The following is a 14,120-nucleotide window of genomic DNA, read 5'->3' as shown; positions in this document are numbered from 1 at the left end:
GAATTGATGAGGAGGTTCTTTTGGTCAGGAGAGGACTCTAACAATAAATTCCATCTAATAGCCTGGGACAAACTCTGCCAATCTAAGAAAAGGGGAGGTCTAGGGATCAAAAAACTGAGAACTCAAAACTTAGCCCTCCTTGGCAAATGGTGTTGGAGCCTGGTGACCACCTATGGATTGATATTCTCAAAACCAAATATCGCCTCCATGACTCTCCTTGGCTCTCTGAACTCAAAACTAACCACAGGTCCTCCAGCATTTGGAGGTCAATCTGCTCTGCTTTTCAGCTCTTTAAAATTTGAATTAGATTTCATTCGACATCGGGGAACCGAATCCTTTTCTGGTATGATCTGTGGCTAGGCCACACCCCCCCTCAGGGACAAACACCCTGATCTCTTCCGTCTTGCTCGAGAACAAAGGGCTATAGTAGCCCAATAAATGCTACTGGCTGGGACCTCTCGCTCTTGGAATCCAGTCTTCAAGAGAGCTCTCAATGACCTCGAAATGTCAAGTTTCGCCTCTCTCTCGGCTGAACTGCAAGCTTGTTTCTAAGCTCCAGTAGGCCCCGACCGAATCATCTGGACTCCACCAGCTGGTTCTTTCACAATGTCGTCTTTCTTTCGTAGCTTGTCGCAACCCCCTACTGTCCCTTTAGCCCCTACAGCTGTTGCAGCCCAGGCTTGGGACTCCTTAACTCCCCCCAAAATAAAGATTTTTATGTGGTTGGCTCTCTCCAAAAGAGTTCTTACGGTTGATCAACTGCAAAGACAAGGAATCCCGCTCCCAAATCGTTGTGTCTTGTGTCTAGATGAGGAGGAATTCAATAACCACCTCTTCCGACGCTGTCCCTATGCCTTCAAGCTTTGGAGAGCAGTCCTCAAACTGTTCAAGGTACAGTGGGTATTGCCCACAGAGGGGACTTCTATTCTCTCCTCTACCCAGCCTATTCCCTGGCCCAAAGCAAGGATTCTTCTCTGGAAGTAAGTGGTGGCTGCATCTCTGTGGGCATTATGGATTGAGTGCAACCATAGAATATTCAGGGGGGAGTATTCTCCTTGGGCCAAAATCTTCACCAAGGTCAAATCCACCAATATCTTTTGGGCTGCCAATTACCCTGGCTTCAAAGGAATTTCGGCCCCGGCCTTCCATCAAGATTGGAGTAATGTCCTTCAATATGACTGCTCTCGCCCTTCCAGGAGGCATGCTTAAGCTCAATTTCAACGAATGCTCCCTCGGCAATCCAGGGCCGTCAGGAATTGGAGCCATCCTTAGAGACCACCTCTACCGTAACTTAGGCTTCCAAACACATTGGTCACATAGATTCGATGGAGGCCGACGTGCTAGCCCTTCTAGAAGGCTTAAAGCTCTTCCAACATCTCAACTTGCATTCCATCATCGTAGAGGGAGATTCCAGGAACACCATAACCAGAGCTTAGAATCTTGCTTCTTCCCCACTCCCCCCCCCCCCCCCAGGTTCTTGGCACAAACATTTGATTAGATTCATTACCTCCACAGGAATACGTTCATTGTATGGACGCATACTTGGAGGGAAGGAAACCAAGAAGCTGACACCCTTGCAAAAGAAGCGGCGGACATGGCTGGAAACTAGAATATCCTTCCTTTTTTGATTTTTTTTCCTTTTACTTTTCTGTTTTTGTATGGTGGTTCGGCTTCTTTTCTTTGGTTGCTGTCCCTCTTTACAACAACTTCTTTAAAGAGGTCACGATCCCACTTTTCTCTCCTTTGTCAGGTCCTTGAGCACCTTTTTTGTGGTACGCCAAGGCTTTTGTACTCCTCTTTCTTTTAAATTTAAGGTTAACATTATCAAAAAAAATATCTGCCTTTTCTTTGTCAAACTACAAGTTCCTAGCTTCCATTTTCTCCATCACCCTGGCTCCCCCAGATGCCATGCCACAAATATTTTCTCCACCACCTACCATACCATATCTCACACACCTACTGTAGGGATGTATGCTGTAGGCACCATGCTCTCCCACCAAACTAAGCTGCTCCAATTATTTTCTGTCATAGCCACAAAGCCAAAAAGAGGTCTATTTGCTAATCTCGTTTCCACATTTCGTTCAAGCCAGGGCACCTTCCTTTGCCCAACCCAAGTTGGTGAAGTTGCATAGAGTATATTAGTTTTCTCAAGCTACTACGCTTTTTTAACATTGCATAAGTTCAAATCACCTGTTCATGAACAATAATACATTATAGATCTAGACCAGACCAACCGAACAGGGTATGTTGTTTCTAGCAATGCTTAAAAACTCAAATAAGACTCAGGACTTCCCTCAGTCACTTGGCTCAGCCACCAAGTGTTTTAACAAAAACATTTGGCCATGGCAAGATCCTGGTTTTCTCCTGCCAGGATCCGAGCATATTTCGAAGTTCTTGCTGAGTCTTTATAATACCCAGCCAACACTGGATGACTTTCTAATATTTTTTCTAGAATTAGCAATATTCAGAGGCTGATCAATTTGACTTTTCCCAGGGTAAAGATGAGCTCAACCTATTAACCTTTGGTTATAGTAAGGACTCGATGCAAAAACGAGCTAAGGAAAACATTAGCAATAACTAAAAAGGAAGAAAAGATTCATCGAAAGCAGTTCTTCTATTTCATATGACCTTCAGATGTAGCATAATATATTTTCACATTATATTCCCCTAAGCTTGATTCAATTGCCCACAAGTCAACCATTCACAAATTGAAAACCATTTATATATCACATGGCAGTTATGAGCAAATATAGAATTACATGTAACCAACACATAATTGCTAATCGTAGAACATGATATTAAACACGTCATCACACACATATAATTTTATATTTGTATACCTATAAAGTACCCACATGTATATGCTATATAGAACTTGAAAGTAAACAAACTATCACATTTTTTCACAATAGCAAACAAGTCATGTCATACTGTATCAAAAGCGGCAACTGTAGATAAATTATAAAGGAAACCCGCATATAAGGATAAGAAAAATTAACTCGGGAAAGAAAGACTACAAAGAAGAGTTTACCCACATTATTGTTCTTTTCGGACGATTGTGACTTGTCTGACTTCCTAAGACCAACCAATGTCCTGAACCACCTCCCAGCAATACCCATGATGCCAATCACTTCAACGACAAATTAAAACCTATCATGGAAGAAATATAAAGTATTAGGTGAGTTATCACAATACAATCTCTTCAGTATCTGATGAATAAGGTGAGTAGATATAAAGCAAAAAGACCATGACAGCAAGGCCTTTCTTGACCACATCAGTAAAGAAACAAATAACCAATGAATGAGTGAGTCGCCATACATTATGAAACTATAGTTCTCATACCACATTAAAAGATAAACATGTGAGAAGTCCCCATGAAAATATAACTTGTGCCATACGGTCTGCAATACAGTGCAATATATTCTAAAGATAAGGAGTAAAAGCTCTCTTTCCCTCTCTTTGTGAGAATTAAGAGCCATCCTCCATTCTCAAACATTTTAATAATATAAATTGTCTACAATGAGACCATTTATCTTTTGTACATGGAGGTCATAATCATTCTTGTCCCTTAAAATTCAAAATGGGTAGTTGTAAGAGTGTCATTGAATAGACATAAAATTTTCAAAATGTGTGGTTGTAAGAGTGTCATTGAATAGACACAAAGTTCTAAAAAAATTCGGACTTCATAACTCACCCCAAGCCATCCAATGTGACATCTTATGAGTTGGAATGATTGTGACCTCCATGTACAAAAGATAAATGATCTCTTTGTAGACAATCCCTTAATAATACTCATCAAACCAACATTTTCTAAATGTACTTGGTTTTACTCAGAAGAATCCATGCCAACTTTGACATTCAAGACAATCAGAATCTGTATAAAATGAAATTTAAGTCACAGGAAAATGAAATTTAAGTCACTAAAAAATGATTATCCAAGAATGCCAAAATCGATAACCTACATAAAAATTTAAATTTTAAATGGGATAAACAACTCAAAATCAACCTCCATACAAGACAGTCCAATAATCTCCAGAACCATCCATAGATGAACACATAGCCAGCAGATTTCTTCATCAAAAGCATCAAAGAAACCTTCATTATATTCCCAGAGTAGATTCTATCCAGGAAAATAGAGAAGTGGATACTACAAGGACATAAGTCATCAAGTCTCTACGATTTCTTACTTATCATCTCATGTAACAATTGTAAGTCGGCTATGATAATTCTTCTTGTACTTATCATCAAAAGAAAACTTCCTTTTCTTGAGTAAGTTTAACATCAAAAGAAAACTTAAAGACTTAACAGTGACCCCAAGCTTTCTTGTGGGGAAACAATTTGAGGATTAAGTGTTCCCTCCTGTCCCTTCCCCTTCTCCCCACTGTCCACTCACCCCCATTGTTTCCTGGTTATGCCCCCCTTCTCTACACCTCTTCTCTCCATCCCGCCTTCCTCAAACTCTCTATTGACACAAGTTCCAATAATTCGAGAAAATGACAGCTGCATATCATGCCAACCTGTTCTCATTTGCTCCTCCCCCCAAACTGCTGGATCCCACCGTAAAACCTTGGAGTTACTTGAGAGCTTCTCTCAAATTGTAGATGGAAGCCTTAAGCTTCCCAAGCAAAGAATACCCCAAAGCCATAACCCAAAAACAGAAGCTCGTGATTCATCGTCCAAGTAAGAACTACAGGCCAGTTTGGAAGAATGGGAAGGCAGTTCTTAGCAGCAGTTTCTAAGAAAGATGCCACAATGGTTTTATTGGACACAAATAATCAAAGCCAAATGGAAGGTAAAGGGGCATGACGGCATCATCTCCAAATCCAGAATGTCCTATTCAGATTGGACAAGGTGACAGAAATGACGAAGGTCATGAGAGCCTTAGTTCACTGGAGGAAGATACGTGGAGCTGAGAAGCATTAACCCAAAGGCAGCTTTCACATCTTACTCCTTCCCAGTATGGGTAGATTCACTAAATTTTCCAAACTACCTCTGTACCACTCCGGATACTCTTGGAGATATTGAAGCATCAATCAGATTATCGGACCTCCAGTGTCTATGGATGGTGTAAAGAAACATAACAAATAAATAGATTATGCCCGATTTTACGTAGACATCCAACCAGAATCCAAACTCCAATGGAGATATTGATCAAACCAGGTGAAGAGGAGCTTTTCAGCCAAAAGATAAAAGGGTGTGGAAGAATTTCCATTTGCATTGCATGTCTCCTGAACATAATTCTCCCACGTGTCGAAAGCAAACCCAGCCCTTGATTGAGTTGAACAAACCCAATCCATTCCATCAAGAATGGAGGGCTGTAGATAGAAAAGGCAAGCTCATGGAAGGTCAGAGGCAACGGCCCCTAGCTCCTGCCAATCATCCTCTGGGTAAAGCTCAAGGGGCCAAATACTAGTAGCAGTAGTACATATGGCAGAGCCTGAAACAAGAAAAATCAAACAGGAAAACAGAAAGGGAGGAACGAAAAGAACTCGATGCAACACCTTGCTCCTAAATCATCGTCCCCCACTTCAGGCTCCGGATTCAAGCCCAAGGAGAGGCAACTGATACTGCACACAGAGAGTGTAAAAAAGAAGTGAGGAGTTGGAGAGGGGAGTTCAAAAGTGGAAGGCTAAATTTCCTGGAGATCTTTCAGGGCAAAAAACTAGTTAAATATTGGTAATCTTTTTTAAAGGAAAGAGTCTCAAGATCCTGGTGAACATTTTGAAGAAAAGTGACATTCTCGTAGGAAAATGCGGAAAATAAAGGAAAGCGTTGACTGGGAGAAAGAGACAGATTCCAGGGGTTTTCTGGTCCCCCGAAACTTCTCCAGCTACCTTGGAAAAACCAAACCAACATCCATCCAAAATTCTTGGCTCCTGAGATCCTAATCTTGTTATGCCATCGGCCAATTCAAACAAGAGAAGTGCAGCAGTACATCCAAATCCCTCATTGGTTGTCCCAAATTTGGACGTCAATTCAAAGCGGGCTCCTAAACTCAACAGCAGAGATTACCACCCTCACCCCAACCATTCCATAAAGTCGAGATTGAAGCACAGGAACAATATGGAAGCACAACAATAGCACAAATCAGTGTTTAAAAACCCAGCTTGGGGAGGTGAACAGGTCACTTGTCAGGTCCGAGTCAGATTGGCTGACTCAGCAAGCTGCTCGGCCAACTCGCGCAACCAAAAAGAGAACAGAAACAGAGGAAAAAGGCAAAAAAAAAGAAGAAAAAATACACAACATCTAGACCCTTCCTAACAGAAAACTATCTAAAACCTTTCTAATTCAACCTAGAACCACAAAAAAAAAGAAGATTCAACGTAATATTAAAAATAATTTCAGATTTCTCTTAAAAAATCCAGATAATTTTTCAGGAAAACGGAGAACTACGCCAAAAAAATTAAACTAAACATAAATAATTTTTCTTGAAAAAATTAATATACCTGGTTCTAAATTAAAATCCTCAAATAAATTTGTGGCTTGAAACTCCAAAAATTTTTGGATTGCAAATCTGCACTTAAAAGACCAAAAAAACCAAAACTTTCAAGAGTGTAAATTTCTTTGATTTGATCCCAAACATTTCTATTAGGCTTTGTTACAAAAAGTTTGTAACAGATTTGAAATTGTTTCATTGATATTTGAAGAAGAAAATCAAAGAAGGGCAGATCAGTTTCTCAGGGTCCGAAAAACACGAGGTTCAAAAACTTTGCCAAAATCAAAATTTTACGAATTGGCCCTTACTTTGGATCCAAAATGGAGCAATTCATGCTGAAATCAATTGATAAGGTGACCTTTTATAGAGAGGATAAAAATTTGATGCAAAAAAAAAAAAAACTCAAAAACTGTTTTTCCCTAATGTTTCATGTGAAAGGGGTACCAAGCCAACTCGCCCAAGTCCGAGGAGAACTGGGCCAGTAACCCTCCATGTTAGAGCTAACTCATGTGATACCATATTGGCTCACCAATTTTTTAAACACCAGTACAAATTAATACATATCGCACCAAAGAAGACAAAGAACAATGCACTACTCCAAGTGTAGCATATGAACAGTATGCAAACGGTGAAACTCAATCCATATGCTACCAAATTGCACAAATCGATGCACCAGAATAGAACAAAAACACAAAATATACAAAGTCATGCAGGTAGCAACATCAATGACTGTATATGGTGTGCTACACATATGTAGCCAAAGAAAAAAGAAGAGATCTACACGCAAGAAACATACACTCAACACGCTCTTCCAACACACAATGAGACAGAAAAAAATGAAAATAAATAAATATGGCATACTCTCATGATATACTTCAAAGGGAATGGATGGCAAAATTAGCAGTGAAGCATGGATGGCAATTTTTGGCAGCAAAGAAATGGAATGTAAATTTGAAAGCACATCACGGCATCTTTTAAATTAGAGTATAGAGTTAAGCGTAGTGAAAGTATCTCTTATACTCACAATGGACGATAGAGTTATAGTCTTCAACCTAATGTATCTTTGAGATTAAAGCAACAGGTGGGGTTGCCCTAAAACCCCCTGCTAGCTTAGCTTATAGTACTTTAGAGGACTACCAAGTGATTTATTTCTTTGCATTTACCATCCATTTAAACAACACTCAAACCAAGCCTCAAGCCACCATCTTGCTTTGCATTTATATTGCAAGTCAAGGTGCACAGGAATTTTGGATGTTTTGCTCTCAAACCCTTTTAGGCTCATTCTATACCAATTTCAAGTGAAAACAAGCATCTAACAAAGCTGTTTTTACTACTTGTAAATATCTACCAAAACAAGCTTGAGATCATACAGATTTTTTACCAACTCTAAGGGGGAATATTGAAAGAAAAAAAAAACTTTTTAAACAAGCTACACAATGCTTGATCTATATTTGACCATGTGAAAGTTTGGGAAAATAGTGCAGTCAATTTTCATTTCTCAAAGGTGAAAAATTTCATCAGTCAGACTAAATGATGAGTAACTCCACTCAATAAATATATCTGAGCCAAATTGCTACCAGAAGTAGAAGAGGTGTATCAATTTTTAAGTTAAAGAAAGATATTAAACCATATTTGCGAAAAAATTCATAAGAATTAGTTATTTCTTCACCTGAAGCTGCAATACTTCTTTGTGTAACAAGAGCTTGGTTGTAAGGAAATTGTGCAGTTGTCTCAAAGAGCTTGGTTGAATTAGTAACACCATAGACACCTTGTTTGAAAATTCGGCTGCCCGGCTGCCAGGCCGCCTAGGCAAGCGTGCTGGCGTATTAGCTCCTAGATGGCACCTTGGAGCAACTTGGCCCAGGGCGGGAAAAGGTCCTCAGCCAAGGAACAACAAAGAAATTTCTCCCCCTGAAAAGGGGGAAAAGCGTTTTAGGGGGGAAATGTTGCCCCCCAAACCCCTATGGGCCTAGCGCCACCCCAAAAAAAAATCATAAACCTCCTTAAAAGAATAAAAAAATAATAGAAGTAGTGAGAAAATATATGGTGGCTTCTGGTTATAGCCCTTGATAGAGAAAATGGAGGAACATAATTTCATGTAGTCGACCCCAAATTAATGTTCGAAACCACAATCGGGCCGAGTACTTAGCCCGAGTAGGGCCGAGTACTGTAGCAACAAAACAATATTTAAAAAATATAAAACTATCAAAAATTAAAAAAAAAAGAAAATATGTTGAAGTAAAATTAAACAAAACACATCTAAATAAGGTAAAAAAAAATAGCAAAAAAATAGATTTTGAAAAGTCAGTTTTTTGACTGGGGGTATTTTTGAAAATTTCTAAAAAAGATAGGAAAATGTAAAAATTAGTATATACTTTCCAATCTTTGCCAAAATGATAAAAAAATATTAAAAAAAAATTACAAATAGATTTCTTATTTTTTTGGGATTTTTCATAATTTGTTTGAATATTTTTAATATCCCTGAATTGGGCCCTCAACTCGGGCTCCACCACAGCCCGAGCCCGAGTAACTCAGCCAAATCTAATTTGACTTGGCCAATTTTTTATACACTGCCCCAAATCATTGGGATAAGGCTTAGATGATGATGAGGTATCATACAACAAAAAAAAAAAGCATCACGAACATTCCAATCTGAGCCAAGAAAAGAATTTGATTGCTGTAGACAAATTAACAATGCAGAGATGACATTTTACAAAATTCATCTGTGAAAACCTTCAGCAATAGAGATAAGATAAAATACTAAAAGTATCACTATTAAGTGATAGGACGACAACAAATTCTTATATCTCCCAAAAAAATTTTAATAATCAACTTTTATCCATTAAAAGAAAAGGTCATACAGTAGGGGCCATTTTGCTATGTAGATTACATGCCCTGCAAAGCCACTTTATCCAGGATAGAGGCAAAAAATGGCTTTTTTAAGAGGATCAACACAGACAAGTGCACACAAAATTGCTGGAACATTGTTCCTGTAAGAGTAGCATCAAACACCCCATAAGGGCTTGCACGTATGTGGCTGACTTGCCAACGACTTATATGAGAATTCAAACAGGGTCTAAGTTGTAGCACATAATTGTGAAAGAAAAAAAAAAAGGTTAATGCACATGTACAAAGTGCAAACCAGGTGTTAAGAAACAAGCAAATGTGCCAAATGAAAATCAAGTGTAAGTCATTGAGGAGAAAAGTGTAAGTCAGATGATAAAGAAGTAACACTGGCCAACAAAAGCTTTATGAATGACCTGATCAACTTAAGATGCAAGTAATAAGGATCAGACAGTGAGTGGAACCAGAGTTAGGGAAGCACCGAATGATACAAGAGCATAAAGAGGGGGAAAAGTTAGATTTTTGTACATAGTAATTTGGGCAACATCACAAGCTCAGAGCAAAACAAAATTTAATCAAGCAATGCAAGAAAGATGACGAGTAATTCTTCGTTGGACTTAATGTATATGCTCAAGGGACTCAATACAAAAATGAGAAGGGACTTCATGATACTTATCGACATTGCACAAACCTTAAATTCAAGGCATGTTTCTCAATCAATACAACACCAGGCATACTTAAACGAAAAACCAAAAAGCAAGTTACCGAGTCCATGTCCACCTTGTGCACTGGAGATAACCCATACCCTCAATTTTGATCATTTTTTTTCTAAAAGAAAGAAAAAGATGTGGTGAACAGTCGCCGATCACCATACAAGACCTGTGTACTTTCACCAAATAAAACCTCAAATCCAGAACGAGCATTGCCTCCAATTCATTGACATAATCAATGCTAGAACACGCTGTAGATGTCCATGATCATCAATTCATCATCATCTATCATCCCAAAATGATGGGTAGTCAAAATCTATAACACCGAGAACACAATCATGTGAATTTTCCCAAGAGCAACTCCTCAATTTCAAAAGGTGAGACAAAATAATGCCCTAGCCCCTGGCAATGCAGAAAAGGGATAAAAGGGATCCTCCAAAAGACTAACACTTTTTCCATTTCTATTCCATGATTTGTCCACTGTCTACTATTTATTACTGCTAGTATTATGAACCATAATTGTATATATTCACATTCTCAACCCACTGATCGACGTGGGAACTACCATAAACGACATTAGCCATCCATTTTCTTGAATTGAAGCCATGAATTATTCAGTATGCATGGATCTGGAACCAAAAAAAAAAAAAAAGTAGAAAGAGAGGGAGGGTGCGCTGACCTGGAATGATATGAAGATGAAAGTCCATTACGACCCTAACAAGAGTTGCTGTTGCTACTTAGAAAGAGGGGCGTGCTCTGCAGAATGGAGTTGAGATATACAAAGCGGGGGAAAAGAAGAGAGAGAGAGAGAGAGAGATAGATCAACATCGAACAAAACAACTCTTCCCTAAAATGCGTTCAGGAGGGGCACACCGTTCAATCACAACACTATTCTCTCTCTCTCTAAACTGTATATGTAATCTAGAATGTTTTTGTCCCCTCCTTTCTCTCTCTCTTTTATCTTTCTGGAGGACCGATTGATTTGAGATCCGCGCTTTGACGATGGAATGGAAGGGCTACCCACTCCCGTTTAGTTTTCCTCTTTCTATGGAGAATCACCTGTCGGGAAGAAATTAAAAAAAATTAAAAAAAAAAAAAAGTGGGAGAAAATTTTTGTCAGCTAGTACAGTAGGCCACTTTCTGGGCTGAGATCTTAAAATAAATGACTGCCGAATGCGTCGCTCATTGCATTCGATTCAATTGAGGCCGGCAACCCATTCCATGCCATCGGGGCGGCACGCGACCCGGAACCGAGTCACGCGACCCGAGACTGGACGTTCGGAGCAGACCTGAGTACCGGTACGGTTTAAGAATTAGACTCTGGTGTATTTGGTCCTGGTCCCAATATTGGACCCGAACATTATTCGCGTTCAAGTTCGGGTACTCGACCGGAATAGTATTATTATCAGTGATTTAAATAACATACTGTTTAGGGTATTACTTTTTAATACTAAAAAAAGTAAAATAATATGTTTTAGGTCTATTTTAAACCAAACATTCATTAGAACCTATTTTAGAAAGAAAAACCTCAAAAAAAAATACTTTTCCGTGATTTCTATATGATTGAAGGGTTTATCAAGTTGAAAAATTGATCTAAGCATCACCCATTGATATTAAATTTAGTTTTGGATGTTTTATAAATTTATTAAAGGTTTTTTTAGAAGATTTTTAAGTACTTAGAAACATGTTAAAAGTGAAAATCTAAGTGACATTTTTCTTTCTACTCGGTCGTCCAGTTCTAAACGCCCGTCTAGGCGTTGGACGGTCTACGGGCCGCCTAACGCTTTTTAAAATATTGATTATTATATTAAATATTATTTAATATGCAATATTTTAATAAATTTAACTATGTATTTTTACTTATAATATTTAAATAATACATGTATATGTTTTATATAATATTTAAATATTTTTTATTTATTGTTGGGTTGGATCAATCCGGTCCGGCCCCATAAACCTAAACCTGACCCGACCCGTTGTCACCCCTAATCCAACTCCCTACGAGCCCTGCATACTATTCAGTGGTAGTACGCGGAAGCGCATTATATACTTGTTATTTTGGACAAAATATTGTTCAGGATAGTTTTTTCAAACTTAAGTTTTGAGTATTTATTTTACAAGCATCTATAAGGAAAAAGTTCATAAAAAGTGGCCACCTTGTAATGTAGAAATAAAGTGGATCTCAAAAATCCAATAAGAAAAAGAAAGTCTTCTTAAATTGAAAATCCTACTAATAGTTTGTCTCGACATCGAGATGTAAGCATCTTTTTTTAAAGTTTAAATCTTATAATTAAAGATAAACATATATTTTCAAGGCACCGTAAGGTTTCTGATGCGTAAAACATCTTTTGACCAAATTTAGAAGTGCCACTCACTTGTACGATATAATTACTAGATGATTATTTTTAGAATAAATATTTGATTTTTAGTTTCTAAGTATTTAGATATGACTGTTCACAAATTTCCATTACTTCAGCGGGATCTTTTTATTGGATGTTAATATCTTCGAACATTGTATGTAGAGAGCATATGGGATTTTGTTGTAGGGGTTGGGGGTAGATTGTTTGTTTCAGTTGCTAAGGTAAGGAGGTTAGATCCCAACTCCCAAGACTTGGGCTCTCCTATTATGGGTTTAGACTTTAGAGGAAGGAACAAGCGCATGTATATATTAAAAATAATATTTCCTATCGCGTTTATTATTAATTATTAAAATATTCAATTGCGAAAATAAATGTATTAAATTCTCTCTTTAAGATTATGTTTTATTGATTTTTTTCAAAGATAAATATATTTCAGTGATTAATATTAAATATCACTTGCAACATACATTCATATTACTAGTTACCTTATCCCGATCAATATAAATAGCTCAAGTCAAATGACAAAACTACCCTTTACTTGTTCAACATTCTAAACTTGGAATATGTGATTTTTTTTATATTAAAATTTATTGTTATGATAGGAACTAGCGGGGACACTTGGTCATTTAGGCTCACCTGTTTTACAAACCAAAACCTTAGTTATTCAGGATTCCGAACAACATTTTAGGCATTTTTCAACAAAATACTCGCAAAACTCAAAGAGGATACTCAGATTGAAGCGATATTATTACAAGCTATTTTATTCTTATTTGTGAGTTAGATGATACTAAACCCTGGGCCTTCTATATATCAGAAAAGACAAATTATTGAAAATCTACTGATTGCATGGCGCCAACAACAATTTAACTATCTCATTCAGGTTGCATGGTCTTTCTCTCGTTCTCATCATTTCAAGTTGAATATTACCGGAGCCTCTTTATAGAATCCAGGGCCCGCAAGAGGTTGCAGTGTAATAAGAGATGATGATGGCTTTTTGGTATTGCTTCCAACAACTATGTGGACTTTTATGCTCTTAAAGAGGACATTGATCTGGCCATTCAGTGCAATAGTTTCTCATTACATATTGAAAGTGATTCCTCCCTGTTAGTTAATGTCATTCAAGGCTGATGTAATCCTCCATGGACACTGCACACAGTTGTAGTAGTCAACTGCAGACATAGCCTTTCAAATTTTGTGTAGTCCATTTCCCAATCTATTGCGAGGTGGATACACTTACTAAAAAGGTTGTGGCCTTCTCTGGGGCTACGGTTTGGCACATTAGACTGCCATATTTTATTGCCCTTCATTCACTTCATGGCTTGGCACAAATGCCCTATTGCAGGGCTGTAAAATTATGATCTGTATTTATTAATGAAAAACAAGGTAGGGGCCCTCTCCCCCACTTATTTACCCAAATATATATATATATATATATATATTGACCTTGGTAAACGTTTGAGGCTATATGACCATTTTAGTGAAATTTTATAGGAAAACTGGTACTTTCCTTTTGTTGCACTAAAAACTATATGACAAAGTTTATATAAGGCTGAGACACCTAAAAAAATCAGCAAAATAAGTTGTTTTAATGCTAAAAAACCCTAAAATCCGATCATCTTGACCTTAAGATACATGGATATAAAAAATAAGTAAAAAAGACTTAAGTCTTGAAAATAGTGCATCTTGTAATGTATTATCTAGACCGTCAATTTTCAAGATTTTCAAGTGTTCATAGATTTGCTTGATATACACTATTTTTACGCTAGAAAG

At 37.7% G+C, this 14,120-nt stretch overlaps 1 protein-coding gene across 1 annotated transcript in view; it reads right to left on the bottom strand.

The window, feature by feature from the left end:
* LOC18421633 (uncharacterized) overlaps positions 1-10,877 on the bottom strand; it is a 53,674-nt gene extending 42,797 nt beyond the window's left edge. Inside the window, exons 1-2 of the mRNA XM_011630144.3 lie at positions 10,670-10,877; positions 3,036-3,150 (exon numbers count right to left, since the gene is read on the bottom strand). Of these exons, the coding sequence (XP_011628446.2) occupies positions 3,036-3,119 (84 nt within the window). The 5' untranslated portion in view covers positions 3,120-3,150; positions 10,670-10,877. The remainder of the gene's footprint in view (positions 1-3,035; positions 3,151-10,669) is intronic.
* Positions 10,878-14,120: the final 3,243 nt, after the last annotated feature.

The sequence above is a fragment of the Amborella trichopoda genome, chromosome 3 (genome assembly GCF_054954075.1).
Source record: "Amborella trichopoda isolate Santa Cruz 75 chromosome 3, AtrichopodaSantaCruz75HAP2 v2.0, whole genome shotgun sequence".
NCBI lineage: Eukaryota > Viridiplantae > Streptophyta > Magnoliopsida > Amborellales > Amborellaceae > Amborella > Amborella trichopoda.
This window is presented reverse-complemented; position numbering and strand designations above follow the sequence as displayed.